Source organism: Dermacentor andersoni, chromosome 2, assembly GCF_023375885.2.
Source record: "Dermacentor andersoni chromosome 2, qqDerAnde1_hic_scaffold, whole genome shotgun sequence".
NCBI lineage: Eukaryota > Metazoa > Arthropoda > Arachnida > Ixodida > Ixodidae > Dermacentor > Dermacentor andersoni.
Genome location: NC_092815.1, coordinates 66,820,826 through 66,845,655, shown reverse-complemented (window position 1 = coordinate 66,845,655; position 24,830 = coordinate 66,820,826). Strand labels below are relative to the sequence as shown.

At 46.1% G+C, this 24,830-nt stretch overlaps 1 protein-coding gene across 4 annotated transcripts in view; it reads left to right on the top strand.

Moving 5' to 3' along the window:
* Positions 1 to 24,830, top strand: part of Pka-C3 (Protein kinase, cAMP-dependent, catalytic subunit 3) — a 163,497-nt gene that overhangs the window by 123,427 nt on the left and 15,240 nt on the right. For 3 of the 4 annotated variants that reach the window (XM_050189142.3, XM_050189141.3, XM_055077062.2), the window contains exons 2-3: positions 15,314 to 15,479; positions 21,152 to 21,415. In XM_050189142.3, the coding sequence (XP_050045099.1) occupies positions 15,314 to 15,479; positions 21,152 to 21,415 (430 nt within the window). Of the gene's footprint in view, positions 1 to 15,184; positions 15,227 to 15,313; positions 15,480 to 21,151; positions 21,416 to 24,830 lie in introns of those variants that run through there. The other variant, XM_055077063.1, reaches the window with a different exon arrangement.

Sequence of the window (24,830 nt, the reverse complement as noted above, 5' to 3'; positions counted from 1 at the left end):
CAGCGTTCGAAGCGCGCCAGAGGTGAGCACGCTTATAAATAGGCCACATGGGGCCAGCTGGCAACAAGTGGCCCTTGGGGCCCCGCTATACAGCACGCAGCGGCACACGAAGAGGCCGTGCTGCCAAGACCCGTTTTGTGCGATCACGGCGTGGAGGGCTTTGTTTTGCGAGCCGACGTCTGGCACGTCTTCTTGAGGAGGAACATTTGTTTACGCCCCTGTCCTGGGTTATACATCTACGCGCGCTGTCGCAGATTCTGGCTTACAAATGATGTGGTACGGTTGGCGGCATGTGTAGTTTGGCTGTTCGCAATGCGACGGCGTGCAGGGATTGAGCTAGATTAAACTTCCTAATGCTTCCAGTTCTTGCCTTGTGATCATGATGGCAGTACCAAGGGAGCCTTCATACGTCCTCTGCCGTCGTCAGCCCCCTTCTTGAAATTCAGTCTACTTCTTATAGTCCCTAGAACGTACGAATAACTTCCTGCGATTGTGTGGGTATGAGTTGTATAAACAGGGACAAAGTGTCCCGAAAAGGCTCGACGACGTTTCGTTAGGTGGACCTAGCTATGTGTGGAACGTTCGTTGAGATCACGCACCATGGTTAGACGGAACAGGAAATTGGTATCGAAACTAGCACATCTTCAACATTTCTTCAAATTACGGGGAAGATGCAGTCAATATGATGCGTTCGCAGAGATCGCTTGATGCAAAGTTACTCTTCAAGCTTCCGTGTTAAATTGAAGCTGCTTTCTGTTCTAGATATACACTGGCAAAGTGGGCCACTAAACCACTAAACAGAGGACACACATTCATTAGCAAAGTTGATGTCTGCGTGACAGAAGAGAACGAATGTAAATAGCAAACCCATGCGAATTCTTCGGGAAGAAAGTTCACAGATGAAAAATTGATACGAGTACAGCAGTGCGAGATTGCGCAGTTGTCGATTATTTCATCCCAGCCCTGTCATAAACATTATTTCGAATGCCAGAGCAACTGCCAGGAAAAGCGCTAGATCCATGTTGGGTTCCTGGATCAACCTGAAAGCTTTCTGTCTGAATAACCAGTTTCCTTCATAACTTGGTGCCGTACTTTCAGGTGGATGACAGGTTTTGCTTACGTTTATCTACTTCCACCTTGTGGATTTCCGAAGCTTTCGCTCGCTTTGTGCCCGATCCTGCGCTTACCATGGGTTCCAAGACAGACACATGTGCCAGACCGCCCTGTACAGAGTGAGAGTACACATTCTGCCCCACCGTGAGATAGAGGGAAAGACAACGACTGCGCGTACAAATTCCATTAGCATCGTGACGTCTGGGGACGACTTTCTTTGGCGCGAGGCAATAACGGGTCACGCTTTCCCCGCGCCGTCGGGTGCCTTCCAGGCGTGATGAATGACTGGATGCCCTTTCCGAACCCTCGCTGCTCCGTTCACGGTGCTGGAAAAAGTGTGTGTGCGTGTGCGTGTGTGTACGTATGTAAAAGCGCCCTTTGAATCCTAAGACACGGGAGTCGGCGGCGGTCTGTTTGGCGCCTCCAAGCGCCTGCGACGCCGGTCTAAACGCAGTGTCGCCGCGGATCGATTTTCATATGGTCGGAGAGGTTAGGTTAAGAATGTAGCTAGCGTCGCTTAGGCCTTGTCGCTCTTTTCTCTTATTTTCTTTCTTGCCAGGCAGTGACTTGTGCTGGTTGCCTAACCTTATTGCGCCGACAAACTTACTCGTTATTTTCCTTTCTTCTACGTCGAGCCGGAAATGGCGCAATACGCAGCATAGTGTTCCTAAGTAGTACTGTACTGCATACAAGCGCGCGGCAGTGGCTTGGCTAAACTCCCCGAGCGTACCTGTTATAGCGTAGGAGCCATGGTTGCGTGACAGCACACAACGTTGTTGGGTTCTTGGGCAGCAGGCTTGGCAATATTGTCTGACATTATGAATGATTTTGCGCACAAAAAAAGAAAGAAATAAAGACAGAAATTGGCTGAAAGGCATGCGTTGAAGAAAAACGTTTTATCGATTATGCAAGTACTCCGCGTCTCTCAGAATTCCCGGGGAAATACCTATACATAAATCGAATTGCAACACGAGCTTTTAAATATGGTAGTTGTACAATACAGCAAGGAGTAAGTAGACCAAATTGATTGAATGACTGCGTAAATGTTTTATTTTCAATGGTTTGGCCCTTTGGCTTAATACCAGTAATGGAAAAGGGAACAGAGTTTGTCAGGGGTGGAAGGTGCGCTGCGAGGAGCAGGATTTACAATCAGTATGATAGCCCAGATTCCCTGACAAAAGCTAAAGGAGAGTCTCCAGGACTGCGCGACGGACCCTATAGGCCGTTCACCGCTCGGATCCACCCCTCGTAACTCCGCTTATCTATGTGGTGGTGGTGACATGTCTGCGCCACTTCGTGGGCTGCACAGTCCCACATCAGGGTGCTTGACGGTGGTTCGTAAGGATTTCTTGCAGTCGGTTGAGGTGTGGCCGCTGCTGAGGACGCCAGTATGCGTCGTTGTCAGTGTATGCATCTCGCTGACTTGCTTCGGCCCAGACGTTTCACGTATGTGCGCTGCTTTTCTAGCACGCCTGGCGTGAGGGCAAAGCCAGACTGCAGCAGGGAAAAAAGCACTTACCTGGCGCGTGGTATAGACCAGGAGGCAGTAGGTAGTCGTTCGGGGGTACAGCGTCTCGCAGGTGACATAGATAAAAAATGCCTTCCGCGTAAGACTTCTGTAAGAACCTGTTTGTCGTTCATCCATTGTGCATGTGTGCAGGTTTGTGATGCATGAGCCCATGTCGTCACTGGTGATTCGCTTGTGGTACTTGTGAGCTGCCATTTCGTGATTCTTGTGAAGCTGTAGTGCACCATTTCTGGCCATCCAGAGTCGGGAATAAAAGTCCACAGCTAAATTTAAAAAATTCGATTTGCTTTCCTCAACTAGGGCTTCCGCCCACCTGTCAAGGATTAGTCTTTGATAGCTGTTTCACGAATAAACGTTTATTTCTCTCTCTCTCTCTCTCTCTCTCTCTCTCTCTCTCTCTCTCTCTCTATTTTCTAGCATAGCCGTGGTACGTGTTAATGAGTGGTCGAACTGCCGCACGTAAGGTGCGTACTACTTGATTTCAGCCTGAAGGAGAAAAAAAAGTGCATGACCAACATAGGCTTATAGGCCAATATTTGAATTTTAAATAAATACGTATTTACCACCACCTGTGCTTAGTATAATATATATTGAAGTGTTACTTAAGGTGCTATTTAGCTTAGTAATGTTAATCGCGTTGCAAATAAGTGTTTTCTTCTAAACGTGAAAAGCTTCATAGCCAGTGCCCTGTAACAGTAGTCGCAGTGTAACACGAGGAAAATGAACAAGCGCAGCGCCCGTTTACAGGAACCATCGGCATTTCGTGCCAAACGCGATGACTTTTGATTACTTGAGAGCTTATATGAACCACTGTTGTAGTCCACTGCTGCTGTCCCCCTTTCATTTATCATTCCATTCATCCGGCATAGCATGATAGGTATGCCTGCTAGGCCGACCTCTTCAGTTTTCATTAAAGAGCCCCTTGCTCTCTCTCTCCCTCTCTCTCTTCTAACGTCTGTCTAGCACTCTAATGCATGCCGTCGTTAAGCATGATGCTGCTTTCCCACCGCCATTTTCCGGGCTAGTCGGCATCGTACAGAGTGGCACCAGTTTCAGGTCGTCTACTCAAACAGGCAGGCAACGGGCTGCCGCAGGTGGCATGGCGTATTCGATAGGTGCCCCTGCACGACATTTGAAATAAATAAATCTCCTCTGAAGAGAAACGAGAAAAACAAGGAAAGGGAGAAAGACGCGTGGACAGGCGTAAATAAACATGCAGTCTCTTTGCTGCCCCGTTTATTTATTGGCTGGTTCTTGTGATGAAACATCTCTCTCTGTCTCTCTCAATCCTTTCTTTTTTGTTTGTTGGATGCAATGGAAGACAAGACAAGAAGCAAACATCTAGTTGATGTGAAAATTCTTGTTCACTAAGTTAAATTTGCTCTTTCTGGATTCAAGCGACTTCTGTGCCACGTAGGCGCTGACTATTAATAAAAATTACGCGAATACAACTCACCAGTGTAAATACGCTTCTGTGTAACGTGGCCAATTTAGTGATGTGAACGAGAAATGAAGGGTGAAATTAAACGTAGCCTTGTCAACGCCATATATCACGTACATTCAGTTCCTTCTGCCCGGTTTCTGCGTTTCCTTCATTTATTTAGTCTTTCTTAATTTTCTGTAAGTCTAAACAGAACACAATGTTTTATTTCCGCCGAAAAGCGAGGTACGGCTCGCAGCCGTGAGGTCTGACGGGACTTGCCTCACTTACCATACCAAGCTGCTTAGTTAGACCAGAAGCACTGCCTTACAGAAAGGAATTTAGACACTGTATGTAAAATATTTCTAGACCTTTAAGAGACTGACTTGCCTTCCTTCTGTCTTGGTCTTCTTCTTTTATAGATTTTCTATTAAAAAAAAGAACTTGTTAGAAATTTTATCAGACACAGCAAGCGCTGGGCACCAAATCAATTGAGAGAAAGAAATAAGATGTATAAGGCAGGGAGGTTCATCGGAAGACGATCATTCGATTTGCTGCCCTACATTGGGAGTGGGGTAAGGGTTAAAAAAATATGTGGTGCCTGTGCATGTGTGCGTGTGTGCTTCTTTCTCGAATCAATTGTGTACACTCTTTTATCTTGCGCGTTAGGAATGACTCCACCATTTCATTAGCACATCTTTCGCTTGTTTGTTTGTTTGTTTGTTTGTTTGTTTGTTTGTTTGTTTGTTTGTTCCATAGACCTTCATCTAAAGTAGCATGATGAGCGAGTGCCTGACAAGTCTCTCGTGCTTGTGTTAATAATTCTTCCACTGTGTTTCTTGCGTAGATTTGCGAACGGACGGCTTACAGACAACATATAGGCAACATTCAAAACTGTAAGGCGATAAGTTCACGGCTATGGATCTGCAAACTTAGCAGATAAACGTCCTTGCACATTCTAAGGATGGTTGTAGTAGATTTATATAAGGCGCATCACTGAGCCTGCACGTAAAGCCTTCTATGACTTAACGAGGCTATCTTCTGAGATAGGTATGTATTGCACCCGCGGCGAACACGGAATCCATGCTTGTCCGCAACGTAAGAACAGGCACTCCCGTGTTTCTGGACCATTCTAGGTATATAGAGCTCAGCGGATGCAATTCGGCTTTCTACACGGCGAAAGAAACATGACATTTTAGTGCTTGTATTTTTTAATTTCTCTCCTCTAAGCGTTGTTTACTCAACTGCACCTTCTCGCAAGGCTGTAGGCGCCGCGTCAGACGCTTCACCTCGAAGGGGCCAAGTAACTGCGCAGGAAACTCGGAGCTGTTGACCGGTGGAGGTTGTGCTTTTGTTTTCCACTTCGCGAGTGAATGGGTCCCGGGGCCAACACCGTTTTAGAGTTGCGCAGCGTGCAGAGTCAGCTTCTCCTGCTTTCTTCACCTCTTGGGTCCTGTGCGGTGACGAAATCAAAAGAAAAGATAACGAAATGAGACAAAACGCTAAACTGTCGTTCTGAATGCTTCGCACTATACGGCGGGTGAAATTGACATTGTGTGTGTGTGTGTGTGTGTGTGTGTGTGTGTGTGTGTGTGTGTGTGTGTGTGTGTGTGTGTGTGTGTGTGTGTGTGTGTGTGTGTGTGTGTGTGTGTGTGTGTGTGTGTGTGTGTGTGTGTGTGTGTGTGTGTGTGTGTGTGTGTGTGTGTGTGTGTGTGTGTGTGTGTGTGTGTGTGTGTGTGTGTGTGTGTGTGTGTGTGTGTGTGTGTGTGTGTGTGTGTGTGTGTGTGTGTGTGTGTGTGTGTGTGTGTGTGTGTGTGTGTGTGTGTGTGTGTGTGTGTGTGTGTGTGTGTGTGTGTGTGTGTGTGTGTGTGTGTGTGTGTGTGTGTGTGTGTGTGTGTGTGTGTGTGTGTGTGTGTGTGTGTGTGTGTGTGTGTGTGTGTGTGTGTGTGTGTGTGTGTGTGTGTGTGTGTGTGTGTGTGTGTGTGTGTGTGTGTGTGTGTGTGTGTGTGTGTGTGTGTGTGTGTGTGTGTGTGTGTGTGTGTGTGTGTGTGTGTGTGTGTGTGTGTGTGTGTGTGTGTGTGTGTGTGTGTGTGTGTGTGTGTGTGTGTGTGTGTGTGTGTGTGTGTGTGTGTGTGTGTGTGTGTGTGTGTGTGTGTGTGTGTGTGTGTGTGTGTGTGTGTGTGTGTGTGTGTGTGTGTGTGTGTGTGTGTGTGTGTGTGTGTGTGTGTGTGTGTGTGTGTGTGTGTGTGTGTGTGTGTGTGTGTGTGTGTGTGTGTGTGTGTGTGTGTGTGTGTGTGTGTGTGTGTGTGTGTGTGTGTGTGTGTGTGTGTGTGTGTGTGTGTGTGTGTGTGTGTGTGTGTGTGTGTGTGTGTGTGTGTGTGTGTGTGTGTGTGTGTGTGTGTGTGTGTGTGTGTGTGTGTGTGTGTGTGTGTGTGTGTGTGTGTGTGTGTGTGTGTGTGTGTGTGTGTGTGTGTGTGTGTGTGTGTGTGTGTGTGTGTGTGTGTGTGGCACGATCTTTGGACGGCTCAGAAACACGCGACGCTTTTCAGCGCGGTAGAGCCCAGGTGGCTCTTGGCCGGCCTTTTCTTCGAACAGGCGCGCTGTAAAGTAAACGGACCCGCGTGATTTCACGGGAAGAGCACAGCCTCTCGTTCAAACAAGGAGTACTGTGCAAGCTCGTAAAGCCAAGCTTGAAACTGCGTCGGCGCCGTTCCAGTGTTTTGAAAACAAGTTGCTCACACGCTTTATGTTTCTTTTTCTTAACCTCTTACGGGTTCACTGAGGCGGATCGCGCTTCACTAACTCTAAGCTCCCTAGCTCACGCGCTCGTGGCGACACGCGCCGCGATCGTTTCTTTCTTTCTTTTTTTCTGTGTAGCTTTCATGTGCGCTGGGCGTACAGGGCTTCAATGATATGTCTTCAAACACGATCAGCATAAGAGCCCCTTATAATTCTGAGAGAACGCGGTTGTCGAAAGCACCGAGATTCTGCTAACGATTTTCCCCGCGCTGTCCAATGTGGATGGTAGAACTTGGCGCCGTTTCTGCCCTATAGAAGGCTTTAAGGCGTCGTCGGTCGTCAGTTACGATGACTCCGAGAAAGCAGCGAGCTGTGGCTCTCGCTGTGCAGGCCAGAAGGGACAGTTGCGCGTGAGTACGTGCGCACGCACACTCTCCGCTTTGTGTCTTCGATGGAAGCGATTTGCATGAGCAAAAGGGAAGAGGCGAGTGGCACTGCAATAGGAAGCATTGAAATTATGCACGGAAGCCAGCTTGAAGAATTTGGCGTATCGTCTGTTTGGTCGAGCTCGATCGCAAGAACCCCCTCCCCCCATCTCCGTCCATTTGAAACGGAAAAAAAAAATCATGCACATCCAACGCGCATCTTGGAATCTATGTAAAGCGAAGTTTTCGTGAAGCGATTATTCAAATTCTATAAATTTGCCGATTTCAATTTTGCGTCATTGGTGTTAAAGAAACTGGCGCTCGCGCATGTGCTCTTGCGCACCCGCGCTACGCAATGCGACACGCGCGGAGATCATTTCAAAGAGTTATATCAAGACACTATAGCGGGAAGAAGGGGAGGATGAGGAAGACTGCTGCGCAGAGAAGGGACCTGCGCGTGATCGGACGAGGCGAGCGGGAAGCGAGTGACATCGAAGGGCGACGCCTAATTAGGCCGCTGTTTCTGGCTCGCCGGAAGCGGAGCTGGTTGCCGCCACACACACGTCCCACCTCCTACGCACGTCCGGCTGTCTTGCGTGTGAGCCTCGCCGTATACGTGCCGCCGCTCCCTGTGGAATGTCACACAGCGCATGCAGCCGCCCGACGTGCCTGCGGGGCGGACGCGGAAAGCAGGGCGTTATAAGAAACGATGGGTGGTGACCTTTGTTTCCCTCATCGATCCATCGGGCATTAGGAAGAGCGAATGTGCGGGGACAGACTTGCGTACGTTGAAAACGGTCACTTTGCCTTGCGTGCAGCTGCAAGGAAGGGAGGGATTTATGTGCACGCTAAATACAATAAACGATGCATTTGGACAGTCTGTATAAGCCTCGCGGGCGTTTTAATACGAAGCGAATACGTGAAATGTCAGTATACAGCCTGTGGGCGTGTGGGATTACACGTATTTACACAACTGATGCCTGCCCACTTCTTGGCAGCAATCCCTGTGGAAGTCAGTGGGCCACAAATATGGGGAAATATATATAGACGTCTTAAGGAGCTTAGTCTACAGACCCACTGTTAGCTCCGTGTACAGCCAGGAGAACAAGTATATACGGAGGCAAATCAGTCCAAGCTTTCTATAGCTATTCCATAGACATTTTTCTTTTTCTTTTTGTTGTGAGAGAAGTGCCACACGGATATTTTCAGATGATGCATTGGAGCTGCTGTCTTTCCATAACATGGGAATGATGGAAATGGACAAGCCTTATTCATAAACCTCGGGGTGCGAAGCATAAAACTTATTTCTTATATTACGCTCAATCTCGTTGTCTTTTGCTTTTATCGATACTTTTATCAGTCACACAGTAAGGCATTGGCTGCTTACTGCAGCTGTACGGCTAAATAGTCCTAGACGTGTTCAGTCAATTTGTTTGGTTATATTTCCTAAAAACAGGGGGAAGAAGTAAACAAATAAAAACAATCGTATACGATTCGTGGGATATTAAGTTTGACAAGTCCTTTCAACATGGCATCTAAATTACTTTCAAGTAAGCAAATGTAAAAAGCATCGATGATGTTTTAAGCGAACTTCATCGCGTCATATTAAGTTGAAACGGAAGGCTACGAATAAACTATCTCATGCGTCGTTATCCCTCTGCCCGCGTCATTTGTTTGCGCCTTTGTTTTGTTTCCTTTTATAGCCACTAGGGTTTAATACTGGTAATTTTGGGATAGGCACTCTTTTGGTACCCCATATTCCTCGGTTTACATCGCCATTAAACAGAAACGTGATGCTTCGGTGGCGGGGGTTGTTTACCGGCTGCAGGTAAACAACCGCCGGCTATTCTTTCTCACAAAAATATCAAGTTATATCGCAACCTATGCATGGTGTCCCAGCATAGGTCGCACCAAGATTTAGAAATATGCACGTGCCACGTAGCTGGACAACAGTTTTTCCTGTTGCTCTACAATTTCTCATATAACTTTTCATCTAATTATAGTATTTGAGAAGTTGAATAATTAAATAAAGCAAATTATGTTATTAGGCAGAATGCAAAAAAATGGTTGAAGTATCTCCAAGCAACGGCAGAGAACATTACCTTGGTTCTGTCCAGCTACGTGGCATTTGCGTACATTTAAATCTTAGTGCATGATAGTTGGGACACTCTGTATATACGCAAGTATCCTGTTGGTAACATGCTCTGCCTGTATATATTTAAAGGTTCACCGCACTGCACACCCACACACGTTGAGCGTCTATACTCTGTTTCACCATCAATAATGTGTAACTGCAGCTGGAGTCAGCCAATCAATTACGCTGGCGATGGCGCGTAACCCTATACACTATATTATTGAGGCCTTGGAGCGGCCGTCATCACGCATTGCTAATGCTGATTAATCAGCCACAATTCTGCAACGTACCATGTTGATTTCTGAAGATGAAAATGTTTACACAGACGCGTCCGGCGTTTGACGAGCGTGGTAGCGTGACGTTGCTGCCCACAAAATTGAGTTAATTCTTGTATTACGGCTCAAGATGGTGGCACTCCAGGGCCGAAAGTCGTCTGCTCAGGCTCGAGCACCAGAGCACATGCCGGCAGCTCCCGCGCCAGTGGCGTATTATTGTGAAATAGCATATAAGCTGCACGGTGTTTTGCTGATGTTTCTCTGCGGTGCCTGGGGTCTGAAAACGTTTTGGCTGAGCGTGACTGAGCGGGAAGGAAGGAAGGAAGGAAGGAAAACTTTATGTGGTCCTGCAAGTAGTTGACTTGGAGGTAGTTGACTGAGCGGGACTATACCATCCTATAGTCGCTACTGACACGGGCATTGGACCTATATCTTTTCGTTCAGAGAAATTGCGTGTGATGCTCGTTGGCTCTGTCCAGCTTGATATGTATCGAACAGCTATCGTCACAAACCAGCTACATCGTGCGCGCGCCTTTATTGGCACTATTTGCTTTGCGAATGCCTTCCGCGACTTATATACGTTTCTTTTTAAAAGTCGGCAAGCAGATGGATATGACGCTTTCAGTGTATTAATGCAGTGGCGGCCATCATTTGTCACTCCAGGCGCGCACTGAGCATTTACTTTAAGAGAGAGAGAGAGAGAAACCTATTGTTCCGGCCTACGCCAGTTTTGTTCTATTTCTCCACTCAAGCGAATTATGATTTCTTGCTGTCGATGGTCTCGCGCAAACGCTGCTGTTTCTGCCGCCACGATTCTTATTTCTCGCCGACATTGTGCCTTAAAAACACCTTAGCAACGTATCGCACGAAGATGCCGTTCTCCAAGATTAATGGCTCGCGGCACTACATACGCCTTCGCAACAAGATAGCGGCGATCCTAAAGAAAGAAAGAAAGAAGGTAGGAAGGAAAGAAAGAAAGAAAGAAGGTAGAAAGAAAGAAAGAAAGAAAGAAAGAAAGAAAGAAAGAAACCAGTTCTTTCACGAAAGCATTTCGCTTACCATTCCGCCGGCCGAGTAAACGGGCCCCTTGAATGCGTCACACGCGTGGGAACAAAAGTTTTTTTTCTCGCCTCTCACATTTACACGAACGGAGGCCGATTGAAATCGCGTACCGATCCTTATTCTGTTTCAGCCACGGATGAAATCATACCACGAACGACGTTGGAAGAGCGGGCCGCAGACTTTGATTCGAACGCATGCAGTCGCGCATGAAGTAGGCGGGAGAGTCGAAAACGTTCAAATATTGTGATGTGCTTCTCTCTCTCTCTCTCTTCTGAAACTCTTCGTATACAGAGCCCCAAGGAAAGGAGAAGAAAATGCAAGAAAGAAAGAAAAAGAGAAGGAAAGAAAGAAATAACTGGTAACGCTCCGCGGCGTAGGAAAAAAGCAGTGACGAAAGTGTAAACAGTCGGAAAGGTCCGCAGAAGAATGCAGTCTCGCTCGCCATGATATTGCTATGCTGTGCCGCACCCTTTATTGATGGTCAGGTTGAAGACATTTGGGGAGACTGATAAAAAATGGGCACCGGTTTGACTGTATCATCACGCCAGATTTCGTTTCGCGATTTCGAAATAGTGCGTCGGAGGACAATCCTAATACTCTTTTGTGTTTCTAAACGACACGCGAGCCCCTATAATGTCGTTCTGCAGATTTACGACATCGCCGCCACGAATTCTTGCCTCCTTATACTTGTATTACATTACCTCCGTTTCTCTTCCTCTTCACTTTGCTATTCTTATCAAAATTCATTTCTCTCTGTCTGCATGGTACAGAAAACCAGACATATAGAACAGCGCCTCTTCATTCCCCTCCGCCCTTCACCTCCTCGTTCTGTTTAGTTGATGACCTTGTTTTTCATTTCCTTTTTGCTGCACCTTCCTAGGACATTTGTGACGTAGTACCTATGTGTCCAAACGCATTTATAGCACGCTCTGTCTCTTACGGTAAACGTATAGCCGCCTCCATACCATATTTCCTGACAGATGCGCATTTCTAACACTATTTGCGTACGATGGCATAAGAAAAAACATAGAGTTGACTCGCCATCCCGGCCCTGCGAAAAGTGGTTGTCCAGCGAAACTGTTGAAAACCACCACTACAACTCCTGAGGGAGGTATACAATGCTTTATTGCTCAATTCCTCCTCCGGCGCATTATTCAGCCACAGGCGAAAGTGGACGTGCGGACTCTCCCAGTGCTGGAATTCCAGGGCAACACGACCAGCGGCAGCACGCCGCTCTCGCTCGCCTATACTCCACGACTGAACGCTTTCGCTCGGCGTTCGCTCTGAGCAGAAGTTCTAGACACCACACTTTCTTCATAGACAGTCGGCACGTTGTAATACCTTCTTGAAAACACTATCTATCTATCTATCTATCTATCTATCTATCTATCTATCTATCTATCTATCTATCTATCTATCTATCTATCTATCTATCTATCTATCTATCTATCTATCTATCTATCTATCTATCTATCTATCTATCTATCTATCTATCTATCTATCTATCTATCTATCTATCTATCTATCTATCTATCTATCTATCTATCTATCTATCTATCTATCTATCTATCTATCTATCTATCTATCTATCTATCTATCTATCTATCTATCTATCTATCTATCTATCTATCTATCTATCTATCTATCTATCTATCTATCTATCTATCTATCTATCTATCTATCTATCTATCTATCTATCTATCTATCTATCTATCTATCTATCTATCTATCTATCTATCTATCTATCTATCTATCTATCTATCTATCTATCTATCTATCTATCTATCTATCTATCTATCTATCTATCTATCTATCTATCTATCTATCTATCTATCTATCTATCTATCTATCTATCTATCTATCTATCTATCTATCTATCTATCTATCTATCTATCTATCTATCTATCTATCTATCTATCTATCTATCTATCTATCTATCTATCTATCTATCTATCTATCTATCTATCTATCTATCTATCTATCTATCTATCTATCTATCTATCTATCTATCTATCTATCTATCTATCTATCTATCTATCTATCTATCTATCTATCTATCTATCTATCTATCTATCTATCTATCTATCTATCTATCTATCTATCTATCTATCTATCTATCTATCTATCTATCTATCTATCTATCTATCTATCTATCTATCTATCTATCTATCTATCTATCTATCTATCTATCTATCTATCTATCTATCTATCTATCTATCTATCTATCTATCTATCTATCTATCTATCTATCTATCTATCTATCTATCTATCTATCTATCTATCTATCTATCTATCTATCTATCTATCTATCTATCTATCTATCTATCTATCTATCTATCTATCTATCTATCTATCTATCTATCTATCTATCTATCTATCTATCTATCTATCTATCTATCTATCTATCTATCTATCTATCTATCTATCTATCTATCTATCTATCTATCTATCTATGGCCACTAGGCTCATGGTCGTGATGCCGTCGTGGTCGTTCCATTGTGGTCATTCCAGCTTCGTGATATGTTAGTGTCGTCATGCTGTCATCGTCACGCCATCGTCCACATACAGTCGTCATGCGTCGTCATTCCAGCTTCGTTATCTGACTCTCTTCGGCCTGCCGTCGTCATGCTTTCTACTCCGACCCATTGGTCCAAGTTGCGTCAAAAAGGAGGCTACTTGTAATGTGTTCGGGATCGTGGTGCCGTCGATCGTGGTCATTGCATCGTCCTCATCGCAGCTTTCTCACGCGACTCTCGTCATCACGTGTCGTCATCCCACAGTCGTCGTCATGCTGTCGTCGTCACGCTGTCGTTTTATAATTGTCATCGCTTCAGTAACGTCCTCCCATTGTGGTCATGCCGTCGCCGTCGTACCGCCTTCATCGTTCTATCCATGTCAATCTTTCTTCGTCATTATATTGAAATCATGCTATCCGCATTCAGTCACGATTATCATGCCCTTGCCATTCCGTCATCTCTGAACAGGCTCGGACCGTCGTCGTAATACCGTTGTGGTCATGTCCTCATCATCACTACAGCTTCGTCATCCGACTCTCGTCATTCCGTCGTCGCCACGCCATGTTCGTCATAGAGGTTTCGTGGTACCGTCATTGTCACGTTATTGTAATCATACACTCGTCGTCATCACATTGTCATCACGCCATTGTCGTGCGATCGCCGTCACTGCAACGTTGTCATCCATTCTTTGTCATACCGTCCTCGGGAGGCCTTCGCGGTCATTCCATCGTCATGATTGTAATTTCGACGTAGTACTCTCGTCACGCTATCGTTTCACCATCGTCTTACCATTATTGTCATGCCGCCATCGTCATACCGCCTTCGTCGATTCATTGACATCCTTCCATCTTAGTCATTCAATCGCGATTATGCCGCCATTTTCACGCCTTCGTTATCATTGCGTCGTAATCACACAGACGCTATCATGCATCCGTTGTTATATCGTCGTCGTTATGCTGTCTTGGTGTCGTGTCATCGTCGTCATTCCCGCTTTTTAATCTGGTTGTCGTCATGGAATCGTCGTTATACGCCTTTGTCGTTCGATCGATATCATTCCTTCTTCGTCATTTTATCGTAACTGCGTCGTCGTCATAAAGTCATCGTCATGCCTCTATGCTGACGGGCGATCTTGGCAAGCCAGTGCCATAGCACAGTGGGATGATATCGGAGTATGTGGCATATAGCCGAAGCAACGAAAGTCTCATGATTACCACTGCACGTGTTAAATAAACGCGACTTCGAGAATACGGCCTGGCGCTACATTGTTCGATTGCTTTTCGCATTACCGTCGACAGTGGTCACGAGATGACTTTTGCCATAACTCTTTTTGTCGCTCTCGCACTCTCTGCTCTGAAGCTTAAGTAATTGCGGGAAAGCTCTTAAAATTTAAGAATCTGCAAAACGTGACAAAACGTCGGTCGTTATATACTGTGCCGTACCAATGAACCGGATTTCGTATTTGGAGTTGGTGAAATGAGTTTTGAGCTCTACAGACGCTCCTTGCTCTTTGTCTTCTGAATGCAGCCTTGCCAATCCGCGCGCAGCTTTAATGCGATGCGCATTTTGTTTACTGGCCATACATATTCGCTCGTTCCGTCCTTTAATTACGGCTTTCATCACGCGGCATAGAGGAGAAAGGGACAGGTCAAATGGCAACCACAAGGAAGTCATTTACGGCGTATCTTCCGCGCCACATCGCCCGGCGTTGACGCATCCATTTCAAAGGGCACATTATGGTCACTATGGTGCAAACGCGTATCACGAGTAATCCCACTTAATTTGTAACCATGTGGAACTTACTTTGGCCGGGATTACGGCGAGATCACCGCGCAGAGCAAAACAGACGCGCCGATGCCGGACGCCGCCGCGCAGAAAGCACTCCAGAAATGCGTTCCCTATGTGGGCGCCGATTGAGTACTCCCAATGAAGTCCCCGAGTAAAAACAATGGTGTGAGCCACACGTCCGGCGATTAACGTCGGGCAGTACATTTAAGGCGGAGACTACACAGTGAAGGTACAGCACAGACGGGCGGCAGAAGGCCCGTCCACATCCGTAAAGGTGATGGCATTTCTTTTAACATGGCGTCTCTCCTCCACGCAGGAACGGGCACTTTCGGCCGCGTCTGCCTGTGTCGCGATCGGAGTGGAGCTTTCCACGCCATGAAGATCCTGGAGATCTCGGACGTCATCCGGCTGAAACAGGTCGAGCACGTCAAGAATGAGAAGGCCATCCTACTCCAAGTGCAACACCCTTTCATCATCCGCATGTGAGTTGATACGATGCACCTCCTTCTGCCGTCTCCCACCTGCGCGCAGCAGGGGTCCCTCGCGTCTGAGGGTAATGCTGTAGCTAAGAGTATAAGGACACTGAAATATAGAAATGCAGCAGAATGTTTCAAAGAACGAGCTTGATGTCACGGGGAAGGGAGAAGGGGGAAGGGGGGGGGGGGTGTCACGGTCTAAGTACTAAGGCGGTGCCATTAAAAAATATCATTATAATCACAAGCATCAGCATAATGCGCTGGAAATGGGCGCGAGGCACACGGTCGCAAAACCAGCTTTGCATAGAAAGGATTTCAATTATAGCTCTTGTATAACACTTCTACCTTTAGGCTCTCGTGCTGAAGACATATTCGTGTGGTATATCTGCAAACAGCAACGTGGTTAGGCAGACTACTGTGTACCGGGTGCGCCGCGGCATAGTGACACCTCATGCAGAAACCAGAAGATACCGAACGTTTTCCCAAGATTACAGTGCCGGCTGACCGAAACAGATAGTCTAACTTTATAAACGCATCTCGCTGAGGTGACTACAATATTTGCGCTATAGTTTGTTGGTGCTCTAAATGAGGTCCAAGAAAGACTGCAGCATGCGGTGGCGAGTGGGTTTGGTTCGCTTCCGGATGGAGGAGATATCTTAACTCTTTCCGTACCGCGCCCATTGGCCATGGTTAGCCCGCTAACTATGGTTTGAAACGCCGGTTTCGAGACTTCCCGCGCCGCTCAGGGACACACTGCACTATCGGACGTGAGGTAGGGGAACTATTCTTTTGTTTCCTTAGCAGTTCGCCTTTTTCCCCCAGGCGGTCATTTTTGAACGCGCTCCTAAGTTTTTGCGCTCGTCAAAGTAGAAAGCAAAAATGGCCACCCGCTATCGATAATTTGAAACGCCACTTTCGAGACTTTCCGCCCCGTTTACGGACACTCTGCGTCATAGGACGTGAAGGAGGAGAACTATATCTTGTTTTCTAAGCAGTTCCCTTTTTCCCCACCAGCAGTTAATTTTTGAACGCACTCCGAAATTTTGGCGATCGTCAAAGGAGAAAGTAAAACAGGCCGCCTCCGGGAGCGGCGCGCGCTCTTCGAAAGATCGCAGACCTCGCAATTCCGTTGCGTTTGTGGCTGACTGTATCCATTGAGCGAGCAGCAGCGAGTCTGAGGATGCTACCTTTTCGTCGGACTTTGACTATGAGACCGATGACGACGCAAGTCAACCTGGAACATCCACGGCCGCAGCCTGGCACGCTAAACTGTAGTTTTCACTTAAATTTTTGTAGTTGGATACCTGTTCGATCAAAATTTTTGATTTTTTCGGAAATAGTGCCAATTAGGCGGCAGTACATTTTGTATTTCTCATAATTTTTGTTTCATTTTTTTAATAGTAGATGCAAGCGTGTCTTTACAAACTTTGTTCAATTTCATACCACGATCTTGATTTTGGCAGTTTGTCTTTTATGACTTACATATTGTTAATAAAAATTTAATGGGTGAGAAATGCATTCACTCTGCCTTTTTTTAAGTATTACATAAAATATTGAGCGCAGTATTTCCTTCAGAAAAAGATATCTGGCGTAACCTAAAAAAAACACCTATTTTCCCCTTGGTAGGAAGAGTGAACACGTTTGAACTGACGCTGTTCTGAACATTCGATAGCGCTGGAGGCTGGTGCGGGCTCGTGCAACTGCAGATTCACTGTTAATAAAAAAAAATCAAGCCTACTATGGTAATGATCATCTTTACAGGCCATAGAAGAAAGTTACCACGCAACCTGGTTGAACCACCTCTGTTTTCAAGCACAGCGTCACTTTAAAGCAGATCAATAACGAAGTTGGCAGGATAGATTGCTTCGAGACATCATTTTACGCTGCTCCTCTTGTTGATATCTCTATCTCTTCTTCTTTATTCTGCATCTTCTGCACTGCGTCGCAATAAAACAAAATGTTGTAACGGCCGACACACAAGTATAATCACAGAGACCTACGCAGAAAAGATTGTTTGCATGAAGCTCGAAAAAATATAGGAAAACTCGCTGTAAAAGTCCGCCTATCCTAAACTTTAGCTCGGACGACAAAACTCAGAAGAAAAAACACATAGGCAACTAAATAACTTCATCAAAGGAACAAAGAAAGAAAGAAAGAGTTCACACTGCTATTTAATGAGAAACATTCATTGCATTATCACGCAAATAATTCAGACTTATTCAATACTTTAAAAAAATAATAGTAGGGAGGCGTAACGAACGCAAGTGGATAGCCAATATAGTGAAAGGCATAAGTGATCACTTCACTCATGTTTGCAGCGTCATTTCGAAAACAAGTCAAGTCAAGTCAGGACGGTCTTAGAAGGATGCGTTCCGACATGGCCCCGCTAAGCTCCGCTAACGGTGACAGTGAACGCGTTATAATATTTCACAGGAAACGACGCCATCTCTGCTTTATTGAAACGAAAGTGGACACAGCGCATACTCACGTCTACTGAACCCGATCCAAAGTAAACGCCACGTGTCGCACGTTTCCGACTCCCAGTAAACGGATTTGGTGCTGTTGCTGCTTTGCTTTATTCGCTCGAACCCACTAGACAGCAGAGTGGTGGCTCGAACTTCTCCCGGCTTCTTGTTTCGTTAACACCTTTTGCGGGAGATGCATGAAAAGCAAAGTAAAAAAGCGAATATCTCAGGCGCAACGTCAGTACAACATAAGAAAAGAAAAAAGGAAGCGCTAGTTGAGAAGCCGGTCAATCTTCCGGAAAGCGAAGTGCCTTTGGTTCTCAGCAGGGATGTACTATATGCCTGCGAGGCCGCTCGGGAGAGTGATCGAAACAGCTCGTGGTTTCAATTACAATGAGAGCTTCCTGGCGCTTACTGGGCTTAACTGCACTTCAGCAATACACGCAGCCACAGTCGGGAAAAGAAACTCATGAGCTGTAGTGCTTGCAGAGCGACGATAAGCCGGATTTTAAAAGATTTAGCTCTTTTTCCTTCTATTTTTCTTCGATGTCTTATGCTACGAACGATGGCCAAATATTTGCCATATCTTGTGATCCCAACATTCAGAACAGCGAAGGTGAATAAAATGGTCGCCAAAGGATTGATGCTCTCGTGCGGAGAAGCAGCAAGTGCGAGAAGTGGGGAAAGAGTGGAATGAAAATATTTTAATCTGAGGTTGAATGAACTGTGTGTAGATTGCGAGGAACGTTGACGGTATGCGCTGCACGTGCCTTACGCGTCGGGGCTTCTTTGCGATGAGCATATTTGCATGCGTAGAAGTATCCCGTTTGTGGCTGGGGTTGTTAGCCGTGCTCTCTGTCATGGATTGGAAATATGTCCTCTCTGTTTATCTTGTCCAAGACGTCGACGAGAAAAGGGTTCCGACAAACAGCCTTCTTAGGCACGCGCTTCGGAATCTCAGTAGCTCTCCGTGAAACGACGTAGCACGCGGCCGCATGTCCTTGTCCGTAAGACTCGCTAGTGCAGAGAGAGAGGGAGAGGGGGGAGAAAGAAAGAAAAGAACGGCTTACACGCAAGCGAATTTTTCTGCCGAACATTGAAGCGTGCGAGGAAGCCGACAAAACGAACGAGTTGTTGGCTGGGGTCGGCTGTTTGCCTTTCATCAATTCGTCCCTGTGGCCGTGGGACCAGCCGAGGGCGCGCCGAGTACGCGCCCTCGCCGAACCTCCAATAAAGTTCTTTCGCTCACTCAATTCGTGACTCACACCCACAATAAAGGATTGGCCGACAATCGGGTGGATAGCTCAAAATTATGATAGAAATTTGAATTTAATTTTAATTATCATTTGTTGTACATGAAGGATGGCGGGAGTAAAAGCTGCACAAAAGCCGCTTGGCTAGCTCCTACTACCTACAAAGGCAGCAAAGCAGTGATACGTAACAGTAAACATAAGATATCAAACATGAGATGGGATAATTATTACAACAATAATTCAGAATTATTGCAATACAAAGTTTAACAGGATACAGTAGTTATTGCTCGTGCATTGAAATATGGAAGGTAAAATATACACGCATGTTGAAAAGACATAGAACTGGATTACTGTTATGCAATTGGATAAATCACACTTATAATGAATGGCTGCTGTAAATTAGCACTAAGGTAATAAAAACTATGATCTAAGATCTGTTGAAGTCATATTTTCTATATTCCCATCAATGCTAATAAGATAATTTCCCATCTTTGGAATAACTTGCATACAATCTGGTCGTCATACTTGGTGCGTGATCGAGGCACTAACCAGCGATTATGCTGGCGTGTAGTATGTTTATTTCCCATGGGCTTAAGGTTGGCCAGTTCAGAAATTATTGCTATTGTTATTAAACAATAGAACGAAAATAAACCATTGGTCAAAAGATAACGTCATCAGAAAGACTAATTGAAGAAAGACAGAAGGAAACTGCATGCACATGATGACAAAATATATTTATTAAGGGATGGCGCGAAGGCCTATGATGGGGAATAGGAAGAGGAGGGGGGAGGCGTATTCAGAGCCGTCCTAGAAGCTGCGCGTCCTTGGCGAAAGCCAAGAGCGAGTCCAGAATGACCCCGTCGGAATCCATCGAGCCAGTTGCCGGTCTAATCGACTCCTCGTATAGGACGACACTCGCACCGCCCTCAGGTGGTGGTCCCGCTGTTGAGCGTCTCGCTGGCACTCCCAAAACAGATGGGCTGCGGATGGTCGCGTGGCCATGTCGCAGTCAGGGCACCTATGTGGCGCCTGGAGCGCTTCTTGGTCCGCGGAGGCTGTGGGAGGGCCGGGTTCCTGCGATGGAAGGGAGTTGGGAGACGGAGATGGAGGGCGTCTGCGCATAAAAACAGCGTTATTTTGTCCCAGGTTAAAGGGATTAAAAATATCTGACTTGGCTTTAAGACTGAATGTGCTTCACTTATTTATGTTGCTTGACTTTATATGGGCTTGCCTTATATATATATATATATGAGTTGACTATAAGTTTGAGTATGATATTATGTAATTTTCTTATGTTTGTAGCGCTAGTTATTTGTATTTCTATGGGAAAAGAAGTTGCCGGCGCCAATTAAAGGCGCCGACATCTTCTAAACATTAACTATTAAAGAGTGATATAGAAGAAATATAAATGTAACACAAGTAAATAAATAAAGAAAGAAGTGATCAAAAACGAGTCAATGTAGTAAGCTGTTGGGGAAGCATATTACATTTACGAATAGTGCTGCTGTCTAGGAAAGATGCTCTTTATGTCTGACTCGGTGTTCGCGCGGCCACCTTCTCAAATGGCCCGAGCTTAGGTGCCCCACGCAAGGTGCAGAGACCTCAGACACAAATTTAGGCTGAGACATTGACTTTTTGGAGCGAAGCCAATTGCGGAGCTGGTATATCGTAGCATTTGACGTGGTTCTTGTCGTAGAGTTTTCTTTCAAGCCGGCCCGGCCCACAAGTGCTTGTTTTTTGTTTATTTTTGCATTTGCACGAGGCTACTGCAGCCGCAATGAACGAGCTTGAAAATTCTAGCCATTTCTAATTCGCGCCGCGCAATATCAACACATTTAAGCTTGCATATAAGTCGTGGACCTGTAAAATTGAAATGGCGGTATGAAGGCTGCTTTCAGTTGCTGCTTGTAAGTCAGGTTCAGAACAGCTCTCTCCCCTGTCCGGTGCTCCCGGCGCGCAGGTCCTGGACGCACCACGACGCAACGTGCCTGTACATGCTGTTCGAGTACGTCTCGGGCGGCGAGCTGTTCACGTACCTGCGCAACGCGGGTCGCTTCACATCGGCCACGGGATCCTTCTACGCGGCTGAGATCGTGCTCGCCCTGGAGTACCTGCACCGGATGCACATCGTGTACCGGGACCTCAAGCCTGAGAACCTCCTGCTGGACCGAGAGGGGCACCTCAAGATAACCGACTTTGGCTTCGCCAAGAAGCTGCACGACAGGTCTTTGTCGCTCTCTCTCTTTTCTTTCTCTGACACACTTGCCTCCTGGATTCATTTGAAACACTCTCACAAGAAAGACGTGTCAGCACGATTAGGAACCTGTCATTCATTCATTCATTCATTCATTCATTCATTCATTCATTCATTCATTCATTCATTCATTCATTCATAGTAAGAAGACGCCGCGCGTCTGGCATGAATGTCGTGTTGCCTTGAATAAAGCGCTCGACAGTGATACCGGCTGGTCTTGTGTTTCATCACTCCTGCAACATTGGTGGCCTGTGCGTCATCGCATGCTGTGGGAACAATGAAACAAATTATTAAATTCATTTAGATAGTCATGCAAAAAAAGTCACTGTCATTTGGAACTTGGAAGGCAATGATATTCGGGAAGACCCTAGAGGAGCCTTTTTTACGCAAATATGACCTAATGCTCCATCAGCCTTTACTCAGGAAAGGAAAACCACCACTGAGCGTCGAAATACTGCTATGTATGTCTAAAATTGTGACCTCTCACAAGAGGTTTATCAATTCACGCTGAAAATATAAACTTAAATAACTACAGCAAAACGGCGTACGCCTGTCTCGGAAGCGGCGTCGACTTCCTCCATAGTAAAAGAGGCGGTGCAGAACGCTGGCGCACATGGTAGAACCGTGTGACTTCACATGCTTGCAAGTTTTGACGATTCACTTCTCTTCGAATGGCGCTGTGCCTGCGTTTCATGCCTCGATTGATCACGGTATAGACACCCAAGAAACTTCTTAGTCGTCACGTTTTGACAGAGAACGTTGTATTAGCGTTTTTTTTTAAGTCGCTTACGAGCTTATTCGGTGCTTGCACCTAAATATAAGCGGTCGCTTGTCTATTCGACGTAGACACTCTTCCCACGTAAAGCAAAGGCCGATGTTCAGGAACTAGCATAGTCATTTAGGGAAGCAGCCTCCGTCGCCACTTGGCCATAGAGAGAGACTTGGCAGCGTAGGCGTTCCCAGGAACAGAGCTAAGAATACGCGCGTCTTGTCTTCAAGTCACGCTTTTAGGCACGCGCTTATCCGCGCTAGCTCTCACCTGCATTCTAACTGCGCCTCGGTAAGGCCAAATTGCCCGCGAGGAGTTCATAACTCGAAGGACCGCTCGGCGGCGTCCAATTGGACATCAGTGCTTCCGTATTCACAACTCCTAAGAAATGCTTAGGTGTCCTCGGATGTTTATAGCGAAGCTATTCATGGCTAGGCTTCCGTTCATTATTCGTCTGCATCAGCAAATACTCAGGCTCCGTGCGAACGCGCTCGTGCCACTTCTCGCGCGTTTGTCAACGTCTTCTTTCACAGCTGGCTCGTCAGTGCCCTTCGGATATCATTTTGAGTAGATTAGTCATCAATGGTCACCATTTTTCAAGTTCAGTAGACTCCCACGTAGATAATAAAGGCTTTTCAAAGATTTGCCGCTGTGCATTCCGCGTCAGCCATGTTGACGTTCGCACCGCCCTCTCTTTGTCGGCGTTCCAAGCGCTTGCGTATCTAGTTTCTTTTCCTTCCGCTCTCTCGTACTGGCGGTGCTGTCGAAACGTCACGCGTGTCTGGTTTTCTCCGACTCCTCAGTTCAGAGTGGTGGCCTTTGACCGACGTTGTCAACTTTTCATGTATAAATTGGCTACATGGCTATCTGACGTTGCGCGCGCGATTGTTGTATCAAGGAATGTAAAATATTGAGTCAACACAAGAAAGTGTCACATGCCTTCTTCTTACCAATTGTTGGCGCCAAATCTTTGCTGATAAAGGAACCAAAATATTATATAGCTTAGGAAAGAATCAGTGCCGGCACAAATGTAATCGTTTTCCGTGCTTTATCGGCATTCGGGCAACGTTGACACGTACAGTTTTGAGGAAGTCGCAACGGCAGGAGGCCAGAATAGCATCTTCATAGCCGCTCCGCCGATACTCGTGGCATTTGCGCACGCGTCGTCCGGACACATTTCTTCTCGAAACGGCTTACCATCGCTACATTTCTTATAAGCCTACGTGCTCGCTGCAGAATTCACGAGCTCGGGGACTTTTCGTCGTTTTAGTGTCCGCTGTATATATGTCGCGTAGGAAGCGGCGTGTTTGTGCGTGCCCTCTGCTTCCACAGACCCGTGCAGAATTCATGAGACGGCGCATACAGGGGCGCCGTGTTTTTACAAGTGCTGCATTCGCAACTGCGGAGCGACGAGTCGACAGCTCGCGCTTGTGCGTCTTTTATACGTGGCTGAGGCGCGCGGGTTCTTTTAACATCCCAAGCCCGTACTGCCTGGGAAAAAAGGTTAGCGTTTTCACATGCGAAAAAGCTTTTACGCGTATAACAGCTGCGAAGTCTGGGCGCTTCTTTAAGCTTGACGGTGGCGACGAGTTGCTTTCCTTCTCGGTATGATTGCTGGCGCAGTCATAGAAAGAGGGTTACCAGTAAACCGACCATCGTGAGATGTATTTTGCCTCAGGGTTCCACTTTAGTGATCGTACTTGCCACTGCGCTGGAGTCAGGCCCTGACTGAAAGAATGTCTTGAGAGCGCAGTTCTACAGCGCCACTCATTGGGGATATATATATATATATTATGGGATGGATTTCACGACCAACTCTTTGTTTAAGAACGCATGTTCCATACAGCGGCAACGTTCAGAAGTCCCTTGCAGCAATGTGTGTGACAGGCTATAGCATCCCCCTGTTTTGCCGGGCTATAGTTAATAATACATAGCAAAATGCCCTTATGTCCGTTCGTTCTTTAGTTCCTCCGTCCGCTTTCGCGTTCGTATATTTTTTTTATTATTACAAATTTCTTCATAAATATGTCGGCAGCAAGTTTTAAAACCCACTCTATCTTAAAATTGGTGCGGGGCTATTATTTAACAGCAACATGATTTTGAATGTATTTACCTCCCTATTCGTGCCCGTATCTCCTCCACTCGGCATTCCACCTCGATAGTTTACGGCTGGAAGACTGCAGTGCCCCTCAAGTGGAGTGGTAACTGCACTTTATAAAGATTCCTTCGGAATTCCCGAGCTGTAACTTCGTAACCAGGGCCCCTACGCGTCTTAATGTGAAATTGTTGGAGAGGAGACGTGTTTCCCAAGCAATTCCTCATCGCAGGAATAACCGAGGAGCACTATTCAAGCATCAGCGACGTTATTCCATATACGCAGCATGCTTGAATTCGAGGGAGATCAAGTTGAAACTCGTTCGTGTATACAGACATGAGACTGCCCGCTCAGAGGGGCCAGTGGGGAACAACGAAGAACAGGCCTATACGCAAGCGCCGTTAGATCCTCCGAGTTGTACTCATTCCTATGAACCACCCTCTAAACACTGCCGTGTTAATCCACCCATCTCATTCTCTTCTATCTGCTTTACCCTATATGGCGCGGTTGAAGTGTCCTCA